This window comes from Clupea harengus, chromosome 17 (genome assembly GCF_900700415.2).
Source record: "Clupea harengus chromosome 17, Ch_v2.0.2, whole genome shotgun sequence".
Classification (NCBI taxonomy): domain Eukaryota; kingdom Metazoa; phylum Chordata; class Actinopteri; order Clupeiformes; family Clupeidae; genus Clupea; species Clupea harengus.
In genome coordinates, this window is record NC_045168.1 from 17,089,498 (window position 1) to 17,111,997 (window position 22,500).

Sequence of the window (22,500 nt, forward strand, 5' to 3'; positions counted from 1 at the left end):
TGTCTTTTAATAGCTTTGCTTAGTTACACTGATATTCTGTGACTGTTTTTCCTATTTGTGGGGTTCCCCAGAGCTTTGTGTACATTATATAGCCCAAACCTGAATGCTCTGCTATACCAAACTGTGAGAAAACGGAAAATCCAGAAAAAGTATTTCCTATATTTTAAATTCAAAATACATGTATTGTATTTTGTTACATTTTCTGGCACCAGTATTTTGTATTTTATTTTGATACATTTATTTGAGGGGTATTTTGTATTTTGTATCAAAATACATTTTGATGTATTTTTGCCCATCTCTGACCATGGAGACCGCCTGATGTTTTTATGACACACAACATCAGGAGCATTTCACAAGAGGAGGTAGTCTTCACTTGAACACTTCAACTGTAGATATGAGTAATCAAATAGTGAAATGCATTGCAAACATCAGCCTATAGAACTTCAGATAGAGAGTTGTAGTAAGATGTTAGTCCCAACTTGAATGTGTTTGTAAAGCTTACTGTAGGCTACTCCTGATGTAATCATTGCGGAAGACTATTTCTGTTGACCATGGTGTCACGATGAGGAATGAATACAGATGTGTGACAGGGCATCATAAGTCTCACACACACACACACACACACACACACACACACACACACACAGACACACACTCTCTCTCTCTCTCTGATGGCTTGTGACAGGGCATCATTATAAGTATCCACTGGGAATCAGCCTAGATGCTAATGGCAGAGGGGTATGATTAAATATTACAGCGCAAAACAACAGAATGGGACCAATCTTAGAATGTGGTTTCCTAATCTGCATTTCCCTTTAATCTGCATATGTCAGTCATCTGTCATCCTCAATCACAGCGGCGGTGTGTTGTTTGTGTGTCTGTTGGGTTCAGCTGTGACTTTAACGTGAGCCTGATGAACGCCCGCCCCCCCCCCCCCCCCCCCCCTCCTCCCCTTTACATTCCCACTGAGAAACGGAAGGGCTGCAGTGGTCTCCATGGCAACCCCTACTTCTGAGTGGGCACCCCTCCCTACCATACAGTAGCGACCTACTGTTGATGATGAAGCAGAAAAAAGTCAATAGGGAAGAGAGAGCTCACCTCTCACTCTCTCACTCTCTCACACACACACACACACACACACACACACGTATTTAGTCCTTGAGAAATACCGATCACTAGGCCTATATTCTTTCATGCGCTGTTGGCAAGTGTGTGTAGCTGTTGTATGAAAGAAACATTTCCATGGCCCAGCCTGCACAGTAACGTTTCACACACTCATCAAACATTGTTTCATTCAGATGAGGTCATAGGTATGCGTTGTGAGCTTTGACTTTCCTCGCTATACATACGATAGTTTTACTAACTGAATGGGTATTAATGAAAAGTCTATCAAATGCTGCGTAGCCATGCTCCACAGAGACAGTGTTCGCCAACCCCGAAACAGCGCTGAGCGATATGACATTAAACATGTTTGGCATTCAAGAGTGCGACAGTGGACGAAAAGAGGGAAAAAGAGGCTGCACCTGTGCGTTTGCAAATACCTGTTTTCTGAAGGACACGCGTTTCTGCTCCACCGTTCACGCCTCCTACACGCAGCTCGGGAGTTCGATGGCGACGGGACGGTGTTGGCATTCCTCTGGATGACCAGTGATATCCGGACCCATGCCAAAAAAAAGTTATCCCCGCTAGCAGTGAATACGAACAGCCCCGGACATTACAGGTTACGACAGCGCAAACTCCACTCTCAGGGATCCGCTCGCAGCGCCATGCCAGGAGCGCGCACGCTGACGTCTGTCGGTGGCGCGCAGCGGGGGCCAGTCAAAAGGCGCAGAGAAAAATCAATGCTGTCATTATAATGGTATAATCATAAAACACTGCCATCGTGTAGAGGTGCGGTATGGGTAATCAGACAAAATGACATCATCGTGTGTAAACTTTCAAACTGTTCACGGTGCAACTACTTAACATGTTTGCATATATGACGGCAACAATGTGTCTGGCTTTTTTTTTTTCTTGCACTAATTTATTTGTATATCTTTATAATGTCCATGATCTAAGGAGAGACCAACACTCAATCAAACAAAAACGACTGATTTAAAAGTAGGCCACCATTTTCATGAATTCACATTTATTCGTCAATGTCCTGTCACAGGCTGCACCGTCCGCCAGTGGGTGAATAGTGTTTAGCACATAATAGCGGCTGGTGTCATTTTACCACATAATAGCTGCTAGTGTCATTTCTAAGCAGTCATTGTCTCCCTCCATTCTGCTGGTTAATGTATCGTCACCAATGGGCGTGTATGCACAGAGACTTTGAACTCTGGAAGTTTTACATTCGTTTTAGAGCCTAAACCTGTGTCAAACTAAGCTTGCTAAGAATTACAATTTGACAGCTTTCAGGTATGGTCTTCTCTATAGGCATGATCCCTTGATAGTTTTCTTAAAAGGGGACACTGATCATTTGATTCCCTTATGATATGTTACTTTAACTATGACTAACTATACGTTTTTATAACCTTTGTGACTAGTGGACTCATACTGGCTAGAGTTTGAGAACAACTGGCAGTAACTCAGTCTTGGCCTTCTCTTTCTCTGATTTTTAATCGCCGCTGCCTGAAGAAACTTTGTCTCTTTCTCACTGGGTCCACGGCCATTTTGGTGGTAAAACCACTGAAGGACACACAGAGTCACAGACAATGTGGTTAGCTAGCCTAGCCTCATCAAGCCCTCATTAACCTGAGTCAGTGTGGCAAGCTAACCTAGCATCCCCAAGCCCTCATTAACCCGAGTCAGTGTGGTAAGCTAACTTAGGTTAATGAGGGCTTGGTGAGGCTAGGTTAGCTTACCACACTGACTCAGGTTAATGAGGGCTTGGTGAGGCTGAGTCAGTGTGATAAGCTAGCCTAGCCTCATCGAGCCCTCATTGACCTGAGTCAGTGTGATAAGCTAACCTAGCCTCACTAATCCCTCATTAACCTGAGTCAATGTGGTTAGCTAACCTAGCCTCATCAAGCCCTCATTAACCTGAGTCAGTGTGGTTAGCTAGCCTAGCCTCATCAAGCCCTCATTAACCTGAGTCAGTGTGATAAGCTAACCTAGCCTCACCAATCCCTCATTAACCTGAGTCAGTGCGGTTAGCTAGCCTAGCCTCATCAAGCCCTCATCAACCTGAGTCAGTGTGGTAAGCTAGCCTCACCATGCCCTCATTAACCTGTCAATGTGATAAGCTAGCCTAGCGTCCCCAAGCCCTCATTAACCTGAGTCAGTGTGGTTAGCTAGCCTAGCCTCATCAACCTGAGTCAGTGTGGTAAGCTAGCCTCACCAAGCCCTCATTAACCTGAGTCAGGGTGGTTAGCTAGCCTAGCCTCATCAAGCCCTCATTAACCTGAGTCAGTGTGGTTAGCTAGCCTAGCGTCCCCAAGCCCTCATTAACCTGAGTCAGTGTGGTAAGCTAGCCTAGCCTCACCAATCCCTCATAAACCTGAGTCAGTGTGGTAAGCTAGCCTCACCACGCCCTCATTAACCTGAGTCAGTGTGGATAGCTAACCTAGCCTCACAAAGCCCTCATTAACCTCAGTGACCACAGTCGTGACATGATCAGGCAGCTGGTCCTAAGTTATGTGGTAGTGGATCACAAAGCTGGTAGAGGAAATGCACTTTTCTTCTACAAACAGCTGATAGGTTGTTTATGTATCAAATATCACCAGATCCACCACAGTACTGTATAATATGATAATAACACACACACACACACACTTAGCAGACTGATCGTACTTACAGACTCAGGATCTGGTTTTATGTAAGGGAATTATTATCTGGAGACATCCTGTTGGGGTTATATACTGGCTCACTCTATCTAAGAGTAGTTTCGAGTGAGATTTAGGATTCGGTTTCATTATTATGGGAAAAGCTGTAATGTATTTACCAATGTCTTCTAATGAACCAATACCTGCTCTTATTCTCAGACAGGATATGGGTGTTTGTCTGCAGATATAGTACCAGTCAAAAGTTTGGACACACCTTCTCATTTTTTGAGAAGTGTTTTCTTTACTTTTATTATTTTCTACATGCTAGATAACACTTTTTTTGTTTAGTACATCATTCCATATATGTTCTTTCGTAGTTAAAATGTCTTCAGTATTAATCTACAATGTAAAAAATAATAAAAGTAAAGAAAACACTTCTCAAAAAAATTAAAGGTGTGTCCAAACTTTTGACTGGTACTGTATAGGCGTATGCCCATGTGGTTATATGGGTGTTTGTCTGCAGATATAGGCGTATGCCCATGTGGTTGTATGGGTGTTTGTCTGGCGTATGCCCATGTGGTTGTATGGGTGTTTGTCTGGCGTATGCCCATGTGGTTATATGGGTGTCTGTCTGCAGGTGTAGGCGTATGCCCATGTGGTTGTATGGGTGATAGGCGTATGCCCATGTGGTTATATGGGTGTTTGTCTGCAGATTCCTGCTCATTCATCACTGTCTGGTTTGGTTCGGCCACTAAACTAGACAGGAACAGATTACAACGGACAGTCAGGTCTGCAGAAAGGATTATTGGTGCCGACCTGCCCACCATCCAGGACCTGTACACATCCAGAGCCAGGAAACGGGCAGGGAAAATCATTGCAGACCCCTCACACCCTGGACATAATCTGTTCCAGCTCCTCCCCTCTGGCAGGCGCTACAGAACTATGTACACAAAAACCACCAGACACAGGAACAGTTTTTCCCCCCTTGCCGTCACTCTAATGAACAGTTGACAGATTATTATATTATATATTATATTTATTTATTATCCTAAACTGTTGCATGCATATTTTTCAGTTTAAGTACATTGAGAGCAATTAAACCCAGGAAAAATTCCTTGTATGTGGAAATGTACTTGGCCAATAAAGATGATTCTGATTCTGATTCTGAGATATAGGCGTATGCCCATGTGGTTATATGTGTTCGGTTTCTGCACATTAGTGATCTCTGCTGGTTGTTACACATCTCTATAAAACACAAGGAATCTAACTGACACACAGCATGGCCCGTTCACGCACGGGTAGAACAAAAGAGAATCCAAGAATGTCGACACTGGTGTCATTGCAATGTTTTATTATATCAAAATACAAAATTTTTTGAGGGTTATTACGATGGAACAAAGCATTTGAACAATGTGAACTGAATACAACCCAGCTGAAATGAGAGTGTGTGTGCGTGTGTGTGTGTGTGTGTGTGTGTCAGGCGATGTAAACGGTAAAGCTGAGGCAGAGATGTCAGTGCCATGATGGGGGACTACAGCGGGGGGCGTCACCACCCATCTAAAAGGACCCCAAATATTCCACGGCTGTCGCTGCCTCCCCCCCGACACACAGACAGACAGGCAAGCAGACAGACAGACAGACAGACAGGCAAGCAGACAGACAGACAGACAGGCAAGCAGACAGACAGACTGACTGAAAGACAGAGATCAGCACCTGGAACTCGAACTTGCAGTGCAGGCTAACATCGCTCCGTCACTCTGAGAAGGTCAACGCCTCTACTGTCACGAGGGACACACGAGGGACACACCAGAGCGTCTGTTTCTGGATGGTTTAGGTTACGGGGAAGTGTTGTATTCCTAACACATTCATGCTCTGATATAACACACACACACACACACACACACACACTCTCTCTGATGGCTTGTGATTCTGGAGCGATTCTGGCCCTTACATGACAGGGGCCCAGGAGGCCCAGGCCAGACCTGACCCAACGTCACACAGCACACACTCTCACACACACTCTCCCATACTCACACAGTATCATACTGTGACAGTCCTTACAGTGAGACCAAGCCGAAGAGCACCACCCAGAGGGTTCCAAACCCACCCAGAAGGGTCCAAACCCACTCAGAAGTGTCCAAACACACTCAGAGGCTTTGGTTCAGCACCAGATGCTTGGCTTCTGAAGAGGGGAAAACAACTACACACTGACTGGAGGGGAACCGATCTTAAAGCTCGCTCACTAGTACTGAACTGCTGAAGCTCCCACTCTAGAACTGAACTACTGAAGCTCCCACACTAGTACTGAAATCTGGAGATGAAGGGGGTCTTTGCAGATACTGGGGCAGTCTCCTCAGCATTGGACAGGATCTGCGTAACTAATTTATCTCAAATATAAAAATGTGGGATGGGAGCTGTGCCACGGACACGCCCGCGTTGCGTAAACAACATTTAAAAAGCTGTGTGATGTGTAAACAAGCACAATAATGCACAGCGTAGCTGAATGGAGTGCCACATAAGCTGCATGGGACACGAGCACTATCTCTCTTTATGAGGCTGCGTGGTGAAACAGTCAGGATTAGTGCAGAAACACATTACATTCTACCATCTGTGTGCTGGCCACAGCGCTTTAGAACAGCATGGGGCTATGTAGCAGGTGAAGCACCACACACACACACACACACACACACACACACACACACACACACACACACACACAGGCAGTCAAGATGAGCCCTCTGAAGTTAGTCATTTCTCAAAAAGAAGCAAGAGACAGGAAGACTACATATGTCTAGAACATCCTAGAAGATGATATTAGCGGACACACACACACACACACACACACACACAATACCGCCTCTCTCCTCACACACACACACACACACACAGGAGAAATCAGTAAAATGACAACAGCAACAGCCATTTGAGGAATATTTGTCTGGATGTGCAGTCACACTGGCACCCAGTGAAGGACCATCCTTTCACATCGGAAAACTGATGATGAGATTTACATTGGTGTTTGTAAACAGTGCTATTATAAACAAAAAACAACAATAAAATAATAAAAAAACAAGTTTAAAAAAAGTTGACCTCTGTTTTTTTTTTTCTTTTCCTCCTGAACATGCTGTCAGGCCGAGAGAGATATGTGTGTGTCCCTCAGGCCAGCTCCCGTGCGACGTCAGAGGGCCAGGCTATACTAAGACAAACACTTAGAGCAGTAGAAGAAACCCCCCGATATAGGCCTAGCTTTAGGTCACACACACTTCTCCACAACTCAATGTACAAATCACTCACTCTGACGCTGCCTTCTGCACAAACAGTTCAAAACCAAAAGCTGAGTTAGTCTTCCATGTCACTCTCTCTCCGCTGCTGTGACGTGACCGTGACCATGACCTGGTCAGAATGGGTTTATTGCTTTATCCCTACTCACAATGAGGCCTAGGACACGCGGGCGGACGGGCGGACGGACGATGGGGCTCGCTCGGTGAGTTTGCGTTAGAGACAGGACGTGCAGGGGGTGCACCGTGCGAGTGGACCGCACGAGTCCCCCCCCCCCCACTCCTCTACAGCACCACGAAATATAGAAGACATAGAGGACATAGCACCAAGTCAGTATGCACACGACGCTCCTACACCCTAACATATGATACCTAACTAATGTAAACATGGTCTGCAAATCACAAACAGGCCCTGGGGCCTAAACGCACACCGCTAGCTATATCCGCCTCCACCCTCACCGCTAGCTACAGCCGCCTCCACCCTCACCGCTAGCTACACCCTCACCGCTAGCTACATCCGCCTCCACCCTCACCGCTAGCTACAGCCGCCTCCACCCTCACCGATAGCTACACCCTCACTGCTAGCTATAGCCGCCTCCACTCTCACCGCTAGCTACAGCCGCCTCCACTCTCACCGCTAGCTACAGCCGCCTCCACTCTCACCGCTAGCTATAGCCGCCTCCACCCTCACCGCTAGCTATAGCCACCTCCACCCTCACCGCTAGCTATAGCCACCTCCACTCTCACCGCTAGCTATAGCCACCTCCACTCTCACCGCTAGCTATAGCCACCTCCACCCTCACCGCTAGCTATAGCCGCCTCCACCCTCAGCTGTACTGCACTAAAGGCAAGCAGACAGGACAGACCACAGCAGACCCAGCCAGGGCCTAACATGTTCAGCAGCTTTAGGACATTGATACATTAGAAAGAGGGAGAAGGACTGGACTTGTGCCTTGTCTATTGGCCAAATGACAATAGCTTACAGGTACTGTTCTGTGCTGATAGGGTTAGCATCAGAGCTTGATAATAAAAGTGACAATTAAGTGTTGTGGGTAGGGGGGATACAGCTTTAAGAATAAGAAGTCAAAAATGCGACAGGACTGCATACGAGCAGTGTATCGGGTAATATAAATTACATCGAAAGCGTTTTGTTCGTTCGTTTGACATAAAGCACTTGTAGTTCACTCATCCACACATTCTCTGTCTGTGGAATCCTCCAGCGTCGGTTTGGGGGGTCATTTCACCCACTGAAGGGGGTGCGTACGATTTCATGCGTCAGACTTTCTAGCGCCGCCCTTCTGGCACGCGTACTACTCTCAGCCGCAGGGCTCTACTCGCCTCTGGTACGTCACCGCAGGGCTCTACTCCCCTTTGGACGTCACCGCAACACAAGACATGGAGGTGAGGAGTGAACCACTATTTAATGCCCTAGTTACCGTAGAGGCCGCCTCCCTAGTGCCCTAGTTACAGTAGAGGCCGACTCCCTAGTGCCCTAGTTACCGTAGAGGCAGACTCCCTAGTTACAGTAGAGGCCGACTCCCTAGTGCCCTAGTTACAGTAGAGGCAGACTCCCTAGTGCCCTAGTCACCGTAGAGGCTGACTCCCTAGTGCCCTAGTTTCAGAAGAGGCAGACTCCCTAGTTACAGAAGAGGCTGACTCCCTAGTGCCCTAGTTACAGAATAGGCTGACTCCCTAGTGCCCTAGTTACAGAAGAGGCTGACTCCCTAGTGCCCTAGTTACAGAAGAGGCAGACTCCCTAGTGCCCTAGTTACAGTAGAGGCCGACTCCCTAGTGCCCTAGTTACAGAAGAGGCTGACTCCCTAGTTATAGAAGAGGCAGACTCCCTAGTGCCCTAGTTACAGTAGAGGCAGACTCCCTAGTTACAGAAGAGGCAGACTCCCTAGTGCCCTAGTTACCGTAGAGGCAGACTCCCTAGTGCCCTAGTTACAGAAGAGGCAGACTCTCTAGTGCCCTAGTTACCGTAGAGGCAGACTCCCTAGTGCTCTAACAAGGCTGCTAACTTTAAGAAATCAGAAGTAAATCACTTTCCCTCAATCAAAGCATACATTCATGATCGGTTAGAGTTAGATAAAATCAACACACACACACACACACACACACACACACACACATACATACATTATACATACATACAGACGTAGCTAGCAGAGCAACAGTTAGTGGGTTAGCGACTCAATAACCCCTTATTCCAGGTTATATTGTGAGTTGACCCCACCAACGTATCAATTGTCACATAATGAGATTAATTGATGGTAAAGTGAAAGTGTAAAACACTGTTATGGTGATCTAAAGTCATGTGCATGGGCAAACGCAGTTCAGCTGTTCTTGGACAGGAAAGCAAATTAACAATAGCACTTGCACTTTTAAACGGTTGCTCAGCAAAGAGGTTGATTTTTTTTTTCTGAAACATCAACATTTTGTCACTGGCAAACATAATTGTTTTTATCGTCTCTATGATAGCAACTGTACATTTCTAAGTTTATTCATCCAGTACAACACAAGTTTGATTTATATTTGATTATCTCTATGAAACAGTGGACGAATCCTTCCTATGATTCAGTAGTACATTTTACACTGGAAATGATCAATCAGTATTAGCACATCTAGCTAGTCACGGCTACACAGAGTCCTCTCAGAAGTAAATGTGGAACACGGATAGGTTCAGTCTACCCTGCTCAGTTCTACATGGCTCTCCCTCACGTCACATCACGGCTTGTTGTCGCGGTGACGCAGTGTGCCGCGGCACCCTTAAGACACCATCAGCAGAGGTGTGTGTGGTGGAGGCACTGAGCGTTCGATCTGGCAGAGAAAAACAGTCATTGTTGATGAAGCACCAGTTTGAATTGCAATAGTTGAAGAGAGAATTATTGAGCATTACTTTTGAGGTGACCCTGGAAGCTTTCATTGGCATGAAAAGAAAAGAAAAGAAAAAAAGTCTACACACAAATATTCCTGACAAAAATAGGATTTATGCTATTCACATTTCAGCTTTAGATTTAACATTTTAACATCCCTCAGAAACATCCCTCAGAGCAGAAGAGAAACCACTGGCTGCTGTTCAGGACGTGGCCTGAGATGATGATTTAACATCCCTCAGAAACATCATTCAGAGCAGGTTGCTGTTCAGGACGTGGCCTGAGATGATGATTTAACATCCCTCAGAAACATCTCAGAAACAGAAGCGAAACCACTGGCTGCTGTTCAGGACGTGGCCTGAGATGATGCCCAGAAAACAAACTAAGAAAAGGCAGTAACTCCACTTTACAGACAAAGTGGAAGAAGGCCAACAAGGCAGGTAGAATGCCTTAGTTCACCTAATGCCAGACTAGATAAGTTGCATTCTGTGTCCAGGACCCCTAGTGTATGTGTGTGTGTGTGTGTGTGTGTGTGTGTGTGTGTGTTTGTGTGTGTGTGTGTTCTGTGTCCAGGACCCCTGGTGTGTTTGGGTTCAGTAGCACACGAAGGAAAGGAGAGAGAGAGTAGAGTGGAGTATAGGGGACGGCCTGTTCTCTAGACTGAGCTCTGTGTGTGTGTGTGTGTGTGTGGTGTATAGGGGACGGCCTGTTCTTTAGACTAGGCTCTGTGTGTGTGTGTGTGTGGAGTATAGGGGACGGCCTGTTCTTTAGACTAAGCTATGTGTGTGTGTGTGTGTGTGTGTGTGTGTGTGTGTGTGTGTGTGTGTGTGTGTGTGTGTGGAGTATAGGGGACGGCCCGTTCTCTAGACTGATGCTGTGGCTGGACGCCTCTCTGAGGGCAGCTACCAAGATGGCGACTAACTGTGGCTGGGACTCGGCCTACACCTGGCCCAATCAGCCGTTACCTGGGCAGTCTCTGGACCAATCAGCCGTTACCTGGGCAGTCTCTTGACCAATCAGCCGTTACCTGGGCAGTCACGAGAAGAAGCGAGAGAAGTGTGTGTGTCGTTCTCGGCAGGCCTGTGGCCCTCACGTTCTCACACTGGACAGAACACTGTGCTTTCCTAAGGGGAACCGCACTGAGGTCCCATCATTACTGTGTCTTTTGAACCAAATGGATTTGGATAGAATCATACTACTCTGAAGGCAATGACGTAAAATCTATATAAAAATCGAAATAAAATATACCAAAGCAAAATAGTGTCGTTGCTTAAACATATGTGCCTAATTTGTCAATATTTTGAGGTATATTTTGTAGAAAGAAAGAACCCTGTGTTAGATCTCTTTTTTCGGGACGCAGTCTAAACGTTTTAAAGATGCCCTGGCCTTTCCGGAACTCTGTGTTCCCAAGGTGTCTTTCAGCCTTTAAACCCATTGCAGTGCCCACTATGTCCAGTTGGGGGCACCATACACCTCTCTATTGATATATCGCACTGCCAGCACACAGCCCAAAAGAAGCCTTTATTTGGCCTATAAAAGACAGTACAGATTTGGCAGGAGTTGTTATATGCACCAAAAGTAGTTCTACTGAGTAAAAAAAGTAATTTGTTTAAGTGCATTTGAAACAGTGAGTGAGAGTTATGCTGCTGGAAACCCCTCTAAATCCGGAAGAGCTTAGGCCAGATGTCGGTGGCGTACGGACCTTTTAGACTCGAGAGATTACTGAGCCCTCACCAGCGGTGCCCCTCACCAACGGTGCCCCGCACGGCAGCCGAGTCCTGTCTGGACCTGGCACAGGGCGGCTGCCGGCCCGGTGTGTGAGGCGCCATGCCAGTGTGAGCTTTGTGGTTTACGGTGACGTGTGTGTCACACTGTCAGGGATGCGGAACGGAACACAGAGAGGCAGAAACGTCACCAATCGAGGGTCTGGGTTCAAAGGGCATTCTTACACTTCCACAGAGTGACAAACATTTGTGATTTTACTTCCCAATTAGTTGTTGCTCAGGTTTCTGGGCCTCACTGTGCATTGTTGGACTATCTACTTAAATTTGGACTCGAGTCAAACAGCATCATAGCCTTTGGCCCCCAGCCCTGCGGAAAAGGCCCTTTGGCCCCCAGCCCTGCGGATAAGGCCCTTTGGCCCCCAGCCCTGCGGATAAGCCCCTGGCCCTATTCAAGACTGCAGAGTAGAACTTGCCTAATCCCCTCCCTTTGGTGACCAATAACACATCACACACACACACCAAAATTCACTCACCAAACACACACACACACACGCGCGGGGGTAACACACCATCTGCCACGGGTTATCACCCTCTTACAGGTTATTACTTTCCTAAAGCTTTCAGTCTCTCTCCCCTCCACACACACACACACACACACACACACACACAGATCTTACAGACTGTCCATCCCAACTCCATCCTAAAACTCTGATCAGATGTAACCCTGGCAACCATCAGAGGGCGTTTGCATCACTCTAGCGTGTGTGAGTCTGGGTCGGGTCGGGGCTGGTGCTGGCGCTGGCGCTGGTCGGGCTCAGAGCAGGGCTCCGTAGTCGGGCCGGTGGAGGTCCATGCTGGCCAACAGGGCCTTGCGCTCCTCGGGGGGCGGTTGAGGCTGGGGCAGGGGCAGGGGCAGAGACAGGGGCAGCAGGGATGCGAGCTGCCGGTATGGGGCCTTCCTCCGCTCCCACAGTGCCAGCGGACTCCTCTTCCTCCTCTTCTTCTTCGGGTGAACGCTGGGGTCCTCGGGGGCCTCGGAGGCATGAGACACACTCGGCTGCTGGGTCTGAGAGCTACGCACATCTGAAACAAACACACACATACACACACACACATACACACACACACACACACGAACATACACATATGTACACACATACATATGCATGTTCACTCACACACACATACACACACACACACACACAGAAATGACACATTAACCATCAATCTGAAACAATCTGAGCATTCACCAGAGTAATTGTATTGTATTGACATATCATAGCATTGAGCTCATTCATACAGTATGTCCACTATAGCGCTTAGATAAATGCAGCTCCTCAATCCTGTTTTAACCAGGATCTCACTCTCACAGAGAACTTATCCAGAGAGTTCTCAGTCTATAGCAGAACTTATCCAGAGAGTTCTCAGTCTTAAACAGAACTAATGCAGAGAGTTCTCAGTCTATAGCAGAACTTATCCAGAGAGTTCTCAGTCTTAAACAGAACTAATGCAGAGAGTTCTCAGTCTATAGCAGAACTAATTCAGAGAGTTCTCAGTCTATAGCAGAACTAATCCAGAGAGTTCTCAGTCTTAAACAGAACTAATCCAGAGAGTTCTCAGTCTATAGCAGAACTAATCCAGAGAGTTCTCAGTCTATAGCAGAACTTATCCAGATAGTTCTCAGTCTTAAACAGAACTAATGCAGAGAGTGTGACATACAGTAGTTACCCTTGTGTTCTAACTGACACAGACCTGCTCACAAGGGTTCTGTTACCCTCAGGAGGGTTCTGTTACTCTTGTGTTCTAACGGACACAGACCTGCTCAGGAGGGTTCTGTTACCCTCAGGAGGGTTCTGTTGTGTTCCCTTGTGTTCTAACTCTGACATAGTTCTGTCACACACCTGCTTTTCTCCGGGGTCTGTTGTTGTTGTTGTTGACTCCCTCCTTGGAGCCCGTCTTGCCCGGGTGGTAAAGCAGTGTCTGGGACCTCTCAGACCCGGCATGCGCTCTCTCGGCCCCTACGGGCTTCCTGCGGACACACACACACACACACACACACACACACACACACACACACAGAGAGAGGGGCGAGAGCCAGCTGTCGTTACTGTTCACCACCACTAGGGGGAGCTCTAGTCTACTCAAACACGCTGGCCTCCAAAGCTCACAGAGGGGGTGGAGCTGAAATGGCCTCTCTGAGCTCCAGCTGAAGAGAAGAGCCATGCCAACGCCACTGAAACACACACACACACACACACACACACACACACAGCATGAGAGCTTCATACCAAAGCACCCAGTCAAGGCAGCCAGAGGGGGAGTTGTGTAGTTGTCTTTGGGGGAGAGTACCACAGGAGGAGAGAATAATGACACAGGATGGTTGATGTCAGCCTCTGCACCGCTACCAGTCACTGGCCCCACTGAGGTGAGCTCCATTAACACACACACACACACACAACCCTCTCTAGACTCCACACTAATGTAACACACACACACAACCCTCTCTGGACTCGACACTAATGACACCGCACTCATGAATTTATGCAAGGGAGCATTAATGATAACATTCATATTACTTAGCTGATACTACAATTGTATTACAATTTCTCCCTAAACTGAAATGCAAGTTTAATTTTGCGTATGCATTCGGCTTTCCAAATAATGCTAATAATTCAATTTAAAATCGATAATGATTAAATATGATAATTCTGAAGAATGCTTACTTTCTTCTACTAATACTCCTGTAATGAATGTATACTTGAAATATGTCATGTCAATATTATACATTTGAAATACATTCCTGTCTGTTTGTGGCCTGTTTGACAGACTCGATGACACTGTGCTATTTCTGACTGCTATTTTTGCGATGTGATTGGCCGCTCATAGCATGCTGCTAACTGCCAGGGGTTTTCTGGGCGCTATGACAACAGATCTCTGTGTGCTGTGGTGATGATGACCTCATACTCTGCCACTCCACAGAGAGGGTCTGCTAAACATATGAGGGCCTCTATGAGTCTCTATAAGCTTCTATAAGCCTCTATAAGCACTGAATGCAGGTGCTGAGTGTCTGATAAACCTCTGCTCTGGTCCTCTGCGGGTTTCAGCGCTGACTGGTAGACCAGTGGGAGGGTGACCGATAACCATCCTGAGAACAGGTTTGGAAAAATGAATTGATTGAAATGAACCATTTGTTACTGAGCGGTTAGCTGGATTAGTGTCAGAATGCAACAGCTCCATTCCTGAAGGCACTGGGTTACCTCCAGAAGCCTCCGCCTGATCTGCCGTATCCATCAGAAGTGCCCTGCACAGATACTGTGGACAGCCGGCTCTTAATCTCACAAGTCCTACTAAGGCTTACAGTTCTGTCCCACTTCCTACTCAAGGCCCAGTGGCCACCATTTTGGCTCTGAGTCTGCCACTGAGCCAGGAGCCCGTGCTGTCTTTAGACTCCTGAGGCCCAGTGGCCACCATTTTGGCTCTGAGTCTGCCACTGAGCCAGGAGCTGTCATGGACAGAAAGTTACGGCCTGCCAGAAGTTCCGGATGACGCAATGGATGACGTTACGATCAGCTGTTTTGCTCTTTCACGTGAATGATATATAATCTTCATAGCTAGGTGCTACTGCTAACTAGAGGTGGGGACTTGCTACGTGCCTTCTCAACTTGTAATACAGCAATTAAATATCACCACGGTTGTTTTGAGATACTTCGTGATGTTTCTTATTAGCCGGGCAGTACAAATGCATATGAAAAGTAATAGAAGTAGTGCTAAACAATGTTCACGATACCATTTTTTTCGATTAGATAGATACATTTTTCATGAAATACCGACGTGGGTCTTAAAGGTTGTTGTGAACAGAAAGCTAAATTGTTACTACTTCTGTAAGATCCAGAGCAGAGATGGTTAAAGCTAGCTGTCTTTGAACATTGTTTAGCACTAATTCGATTACTTTTCATATGCATTTGTACTGCTCGGCTAATAAGAAACATCACAAAGTATCTCAAAACAACCGCCGCAGTGATATTTAATTGCTGCATTACAAGTTGAGAAGGCACGTAGCAAGTCCCCACCTCTAGTTAGCAGTAGCACCTAGCTATGAAGATTCTATATCATTCACGTGAAAGAGCAAAACAGCTGATCGTAACGTCATCCATTGCATCATCCGGAACTTCTGGCAGGCCGGAACTTTCTGTCTATGACAGAGCCCGTGCTGTCTTTAGACTCCTGAGGCCCAGTGGCCACCATTTTGGCTCTGAGTCTGCCACTGAGCCGGTCTTTAGACTCCTGACTACTGAAGGCCAGCACACAGCGGCCCACTGTGAGCGCTCTGCCCAGACCTGACAGGTTCACACAGCTGACTGAAACACAAAGTCTTAGAGTGGGGGGGGGGGGGGGGGGGGGGGGGGGGGGGGGGGGGTCGCCCCTGGGGGTGGCCCCGGGGCTGCTGTGGAGAGACAGAGGCAAAGGCGTTAGTAGAGAGGGAGAGGAGAGACAGGGTCACTGCACACATGTTAACTGATCATCCACATGAGCGCTGAGACCATGCTGAGGGGAGACGGATGGCAGGAGAGGGGGATGGCCAGTCAAGAAACAGTCACATCAAAACCAAACAAACCAAACCACTAGAAAAACCACAAATGTGACAAGAATTTTAGTCTGAGAAAAATCGTCTGTTGTTGATTTTGGAGAGGAGTACTCAGAAAGAGGCATGCATGATACTTTGCACATGGAACAAAAGCTTTAAAGGGGAATGCTGAGTTAGGCAGTCACGGCTCAGTCACGGCTCAGTCACGGCATACACCGGGACCCTTTCAGATCAGGGGGCTCCATCGAATCACTAACAAAGACTTCTGGGAAAATTTGTTTCCACAGGGTGGTGGTGGCAATTGGCCTGGGAGTAAAGCGTCTCGTAAAATGGATGTCTGGATGTTTTGAGTTGGAGCGAGCGCCGCGCACAGAGAGGCTCTAGGTTGTGATCCTCTGCGTTCGTTCTGCCAGTGATTCCCCTTTAAATTAGAAGGTGATTAGACCCCGCCTGCGAGCCCCTCCCCTTCAGACATGGATTCAACCCTTACCTATTACGGAGTGGACGACCTGGTCACAACAATGCTGGCCAGATAGCTGAGATCAATCAGAAACACACAGAGAGAGTAAGACTACTGCACACACACACACACACACACTGCACAGCCTCCAGGAGAGAGTCTACAGCCACCAGACTACGCTACTGCACACACACACACACACACGCGCGCGCGCGCGCGGCAACAGGAACACACTCGCAGCCCCACGGACTGGAGGAGGAGGGTGGGAGGGAACCCTCAGGGAGGGCGAGGCCTGGCGGGGGCAGTGGGGAGAGGAAGGGAGGGGGGAGCGTGTGGGTGTGAGGGGGGGGGGGGGGGGTCGGGGGTGTTACCACTGAGGTAAATTTGTGTGCTGGAAGCGAAATCAATGGGGACATGGCCCGCTCGTAGCTTACTGTTGAGATGATGAAACTAGAAAAAACTCTGTAATCAAGATCGATCTGGAACATAACAATGTTGAATGAGTATTCTTGACAGAGCCAGATTAAACAGGGATATGTACGTATATTATGGCATTACTTTCAGGATAAAAAGTCAATCAAATGATTATTTTTGAGCATCGATGGAGGTGCACTCTGTATGTTTCTCCCGTCTTCTCCATCGTCTAGGGGCTACACATTACAGTGATGAAGAAAGGGCAGCCATTTACTGGTGTACAAACATGATGGGCATTAGACAAAGCAGTACTTAACACGATACATTTGACAAATATTATATTACGACATGTAAATATACATAAGTAGTTTGGCTGTAAATAGGAATACCTCTACGGAATATCTAAATTAACCTCAGAGTTATTAATAGGCTCTTGGATGCTGTCTACTCTAAGAACCATGGCATATCAATAAGGCCTTTAAGGTATGTGTGTCTGTGTTATCTCCTAGGATGATATATATATATATATATATATATATATATATATATTTGATTCAAAAGTCTCTTAGGTCTGTACCAGTGTATTTGTATGCTATCTCTGAGAATTACAGCTCTGTCTCTAAAGTATGTTTGAGTACATACAAGCCCCCCCCCCTCCCTTTCTATCTCTACCTGGCCGGCTTCAAGCAGATGGGCCCCCCCTTATGAGCCACGGTTCTGCCTGAGGTTTCTTCCTGATTAACAGGGAGTTTTTCCTTGTCCCTGTCGCCATTGTGCTGTGTGTGTGTGTGTGTGTGTGTGTGTGTGTGTGTGTGTGTGTGTGTGTGTGTGTGTGTGTGAGTGTGTACTTGCTCTAAGGGGGTTCAGGCCCTGGGCTCTGTGAAACGCCTAAAGACAATTTTATTGTTTTGGCGTTATATAAATACAATTTAATTGAATTCAATAAAATTTACTTTGAAAGTCTGTTTGCTGTACGCTAACGCTGCTATCAGCCTATAAGAGTAAATCTACCAGTAAAGAGTGTTTACAGGCTGTAGTGCTGACAGGCGGTAAAGTCTACATGAGGAAAGAGTGTTTACACTCATTCTCTGGTCTATAGAACTAAGAGGCGGTAAGGTCTTCTGGACTAAGAGGCGGTAAAGTTTATGTGAGTATATGGTTTCTGTATGCTGTCTCAGGACCCCTAACTGCCTGTGAGACCTCTGAGGAAAGCTATACTGACCCCTGTGGTTCCTGTAGCCCTAGCGGTCTGTAAGGCATGTAAAAGCTCTAACGCCTGCTCTGAGGATGGGAGTGCACCTACCCTGCAGAGGCCAGCTGGTGTGCGGAGGGCTGCCTCTCCGTCTCCGTCCTCGGCTGGGGGGGGCCCTGGGCGCCCTGGGGGGTGGGGAGGGGGACTGCGAGGGGGACTGAGAGGGGTAGCTGGCGGCGGCGGTGGCGAAGGCCAGGTGGGCGTGGTAGGAGGGGCTCGGGCGGCGCGCGTAGCTGGAGCCCTGGGTGGGGGAGGAGGTGGGCGAGGAGCCCTGGGAGAAGCTGACGCGAGCCAGGGGGGGGTGGCGCGACGTCTCGGGCATCTCCTGCGAGTGGGATGGGCGCAGGATACTGGGCCGGGGGGGCGGGGGCCGCACCAAGATGTCGGGGGAGCCTGCGTGGGAGCTGGGGGGGCTCTGGGTGAGGGGGGACAGACGCGAAGGCTGCAGCACCACCTGCTGGCCAAGGTCGGCACGACGGGCGGCCCGCGGGCTCAGCCAGGGCTCGGACTCCGGGCGCCAGGTGTCGGGGCTGTCGCTACGCAGCGTGCTAGGGCTGCCGAACCGCATGCCCATGTACGGCAGCACTGGAATGCCCATGCCGTTGGCCGTGTGTCTGAGCGTGCCGAGGCCGGCCGCCTGTTGCATAGTTAAATGCCGGGCCGGGGGACCCTGAGGGGAGCGGCCACCAGGGGGCGCTTTGGGGGCCTCCAGCTGCAGGAAGGAGAACTGGGCGGCGCTTAGGGGAGGAGGGGGGTAGGGGGGCAGGTCGGGGGGGAGGGCTCGGTGGTGGGGGTGGCTGAGGAAGGGGAAGTCAGGGGGCGGCCAGAGCTCGGGGGAGCGCGGCCCAGGGGAGGGGCTGAGGGGGAGGGCGTGGCCTGAGGAGTATGGGGCGTGGCTCCCCCTCAAGTCCCGCCCGTCCCCCAGGGAGAGGCGTGGGTGTGTGTAGGCGCCCTCAGGTGGTGGGGAGGAGGCCACAGAGCTACGGGAGCTGCTCTCCGGCAGGTAGAAGGGAGGATGAAGCTCCGCCTCTCCGCTGATGCCGACGCCCACTCCGCTACCTAGGTAACCATAGAAGGGGCCGTGGGGAAAGAGCCTGTGGAAGTGGGAGACGCTCTGGCCGGTGGCCTGCAGGCCGCTACTCTCGTAGATGCTCATACCTTCCAGGGGGCGGTGGGCCAGCCGGGGGCTGTAGGCGGGGGGCTGCGTGTAGGACTCCTGGCTGGAGGACACGGGGGAGATCTGGGGCCGCAGGGTGGCCATGACGGGGGGCAGGGGCCCCGGCTCGTCGTTCTCCTCGTCCGACTGGCGGAACTCGGGGTACAGGTCGGACTCCTCCACGAAGGGGAACCCCTGGATGCGGCGCGACCGGAGCGCCTCCTCCAGCTCGGCCTCCATGACGAAGCGGCCGTCGGGCCCGCGGCTGATCAGCTCGATTGGCGAGGTGACCTCGGCCTCGTGCTTGGACACGCTGTACTTCTTGCTGGTTATTGCTCGCTTGGTCTTCTTGTAGAGGGACAGCTCCTTCTCCTTGGGGCTGGGCAGACTCTTCACGTAGAGGCCGGGGGGGATCATGCTGCACAGCGAGGGGGAGCGCGAGCGCGAGGACGGGATGCTCTCTGGACTGATCTTCCCAGAGGAGAGCCTGTGGGGGGGGGCATTAACAACATCAGCAGGGTTAACGTCCCCTCACACACACACACACACAAACACACACACTCACACACACACACTGTACCAGTGATCCTCGACAGGTTACTGGGGACTCAACAGCACAGTCTGCAGCTCTGAAGCCAGTTTCTGCCACAAGCTCAGCCACACACAACCTTCAGTCTGCCTGCCTACGGTATCCATGCCTACGGTATCCATGCCTACGGGATCCATGTTGGTTCCTCAGGTGTACAGAGCTCCCTCAGCTGAAGCAGAGCAGGGGCAACCAAGGTGCTTCCTGAACCAACCAACATGGACTTGAGATGACATGGGCATTGAGGGCCAATAGAACTTGGAGAGCATTCAGGGCCAATAGGAAATCACTCCGAGGACGAGTACGTCTTTTAAGTTCTGTAAAGTTCTCATTGAGCATGTCAGGTGAGTAAATGTGGCCCTTAAAGAGTCAGGAGATGCTTTCTGTCTGAGAGCTTGGGGGCCGGTGCAGAGGGGCCTGCTCTGGGAACATGGGGAGAGAAAGAGAGAGAGAGAGAGAGAGAGAAAGAGACAGAGAGAGAGAGCGGAATGAAACAACACGATGGGGAACAGGATGGAACTTTAGTGACAGCAACAATAACAACATTTCACACGCACGCGGTAGCCAACACCCTCACACCCTCACACCCTCACACACACACACACACACACAGATTACCTCCACAGTACCACACACACACACACACGCACACACTTATGCCACAGGCAGCTGCAGAAGCATCCAGGACCAACAGGACTGGTGGCAGTCTCTGCCCATGATGCCCTCCTCTTTCCGTTGACATGTAAGGCAACCACACGCGGCAAGTGATGCGACGCTCCAATAGAACAGTGGGATTCTGTTTGGTGCAGCAGACTACATGGTTACACCATGCGACAGACCGCACCGTCCTCACCATGCGACAGACCGCACCGTCCTCACCATGCGACAGACCGCATGGTTACACACCGTCCTCACCATGCGACAGACTGCATGTCCACATGTTCACATGTTCACTGGGCTAATCATCACCTGTGCATCCTGCCATCCCAAGGAATAAAAGGAGAATTGGATGTCTGTGTTTAGGTGCCTACTTACCTGTAGGCTATGCTATTTTTACAGACACAGATCTGGTTGAACCTATTCTGAAGTTTTATGGCTAGGCCTTCAGTGGCTTTTACATTATTTTTTGAATAAACCAATGAGTGGGGTTAGATTACTGTTTACAATCATCCCTGAACCAATGAGTGGGGTTATATTACTGTTTAAAATCATCCATTAACCAATGAGTGGGGTTAGATTACTGTGTAAAATCATCCCTGAAATAGGCTGATGCTGACGTCATGAGATGTTTAGAATCATCCCTGAACCAATCGGTGGGGTTAGATTACTGTTTAAAATCATCCCTGAACCAATGAGTGGGGTTAGATTACTGTTTAGAATCATCCCTTAACCAATCAGTGGGCTTAGATTACTGTTTAAAATCATCCCTGAACCAATGAGTGGGGTTATATTACTGTTTAAAATCATCTATTAACCAATCAGTGGGCTTAGATTACTGTGTAAAATCATCCATTAACCAATCAGTGGGGTTATATTACTGTTTAAAATCATCCCTGAACCAATCGGTGAGGTTAGATTACTGTGTAAAATCATCCCTTAACCAATGAGTGGGGTTAGATTACTGTGTAAAATCATCCCTGAACAAGGCTGATGCTGACGTCATGAGATGGACGGTCCACCTCCCCTAACCCACCTGTGAGTGGAGTCTCATTTTGATTTGCTGATCGAGACTCATTATTCACCGGAGTTCGCCTTATTCACCGGAGTTCGCCTTATTCACCAGAGTTCGCATTATTCACCGGAGTTCGCATTATTCACCGGAGTTCACCTTATTCACCGGAGTATTCACCGGAGTTCGCATTATTCACTGGCATTGGATATTGATGGTTCCACGTTCTTGGAAAACCCACCCTGACCAGAGGGCTGTTTTTATTATGATGTGTCAAAAATAGCTTTCGAAAATAGAAAGGGGGCGATTTGAGCAGGGTGACGACAATGATCCCCTGACGTTCCACTTGCCGTATGTGTTGCTCCGCATGCCGTGTGTTTTGGCCTTAAAACCATGGCAACGTAATTTTTTTTTAATGCTAGCCACTAGCAACAAACAATCGCCACAGACCTAAACAGCATGAGAGACACAGCAGCCAATCAGACCCACAGCAGCCAATCAGAACCACAGCAGCCAATCAGAACCACAGCAGCCAATCAGACCCACAGCAGCCAATCAGACCCACAGCAGCCAATCAGACCCACAGCAGCCAATCAGAACCACAGCAGCCAATCAGACCCACAGCAGCCAATCAGAACCACAGCAGCCAATCAGACCCACAGCAGCCAATCAGAACCACAACAGCCGTGCTGAAGAGTGGAGAGGAGCGCATGCGAGAGCGGCGGACCAGCAGCCAGACCGGCAGCGGGGGGGG

General features: G+C 48.8%; 2 protein-coding genes and 1 long non-coding RNA gene across 4 annotated transcripts in view; all 3 read right to left on the reverse strand.

Annotated features, from left to right (window-relative positions):
• Positions 1 to 2,172, reverse strand: part of arhgap32a (Rho GTPase activating protein 32a) — a 57,281-nt gene extending 55,109 nt beyond the window's left edge. Inside the window, exon 1 of one of the 2 annotated variants that reach the window (XM_031583535.2) lies at positions 1,542 to 2,172. The gene's annotated coding sequence lies outside the window, so the exon portion shown is untranslated. Of the gene's footprint in view, positions 1 to 1,523 lie in introns of both variants that reach the window. The other variant, XM_042710350.1, reaches the window with a different exon arrangement.
• A 2,905-nt stretch (positions 2,173 to 5,077) lies between these two features.
• On the reverse strand, positions 5,078 to 16,828 carry LOC122133675. Its single transcript, XR_006152935.1, has 3 exons — positions 16,700 to 16,828; positions 13,526 to 13,653; positions 5,078 to 12,707 (listed from the first exon to the last, which is right to left on the reverse strand). It is a non-coding gene; the product is annotated as an uncharacterized LOC122133675 (long non-coding RNA).
• Positions 16,829 to 17,961: 1,133 nt separating this feature from the next.
• The window catches only part of igsf9ba (immunoglobulin superfamily, member 9Ba), a 46,466-nt gene continuing 41,927 nt past the window's right edge, over positions 17,962 to 22,500 (reverse strand). The window contains exon 17 of the mRNA XM_042710331.1: positions 17,962 to 19,978. Coding sequence (XP_042566265.1) covers positions 18,325 to 19,978 — 1,654 coding nt within the window. The 3' untranslated portion in view covers positions 17,962 to 18,324. The remainder of the gene's footprint in view (positions 19,979 to 22,500) is intronic.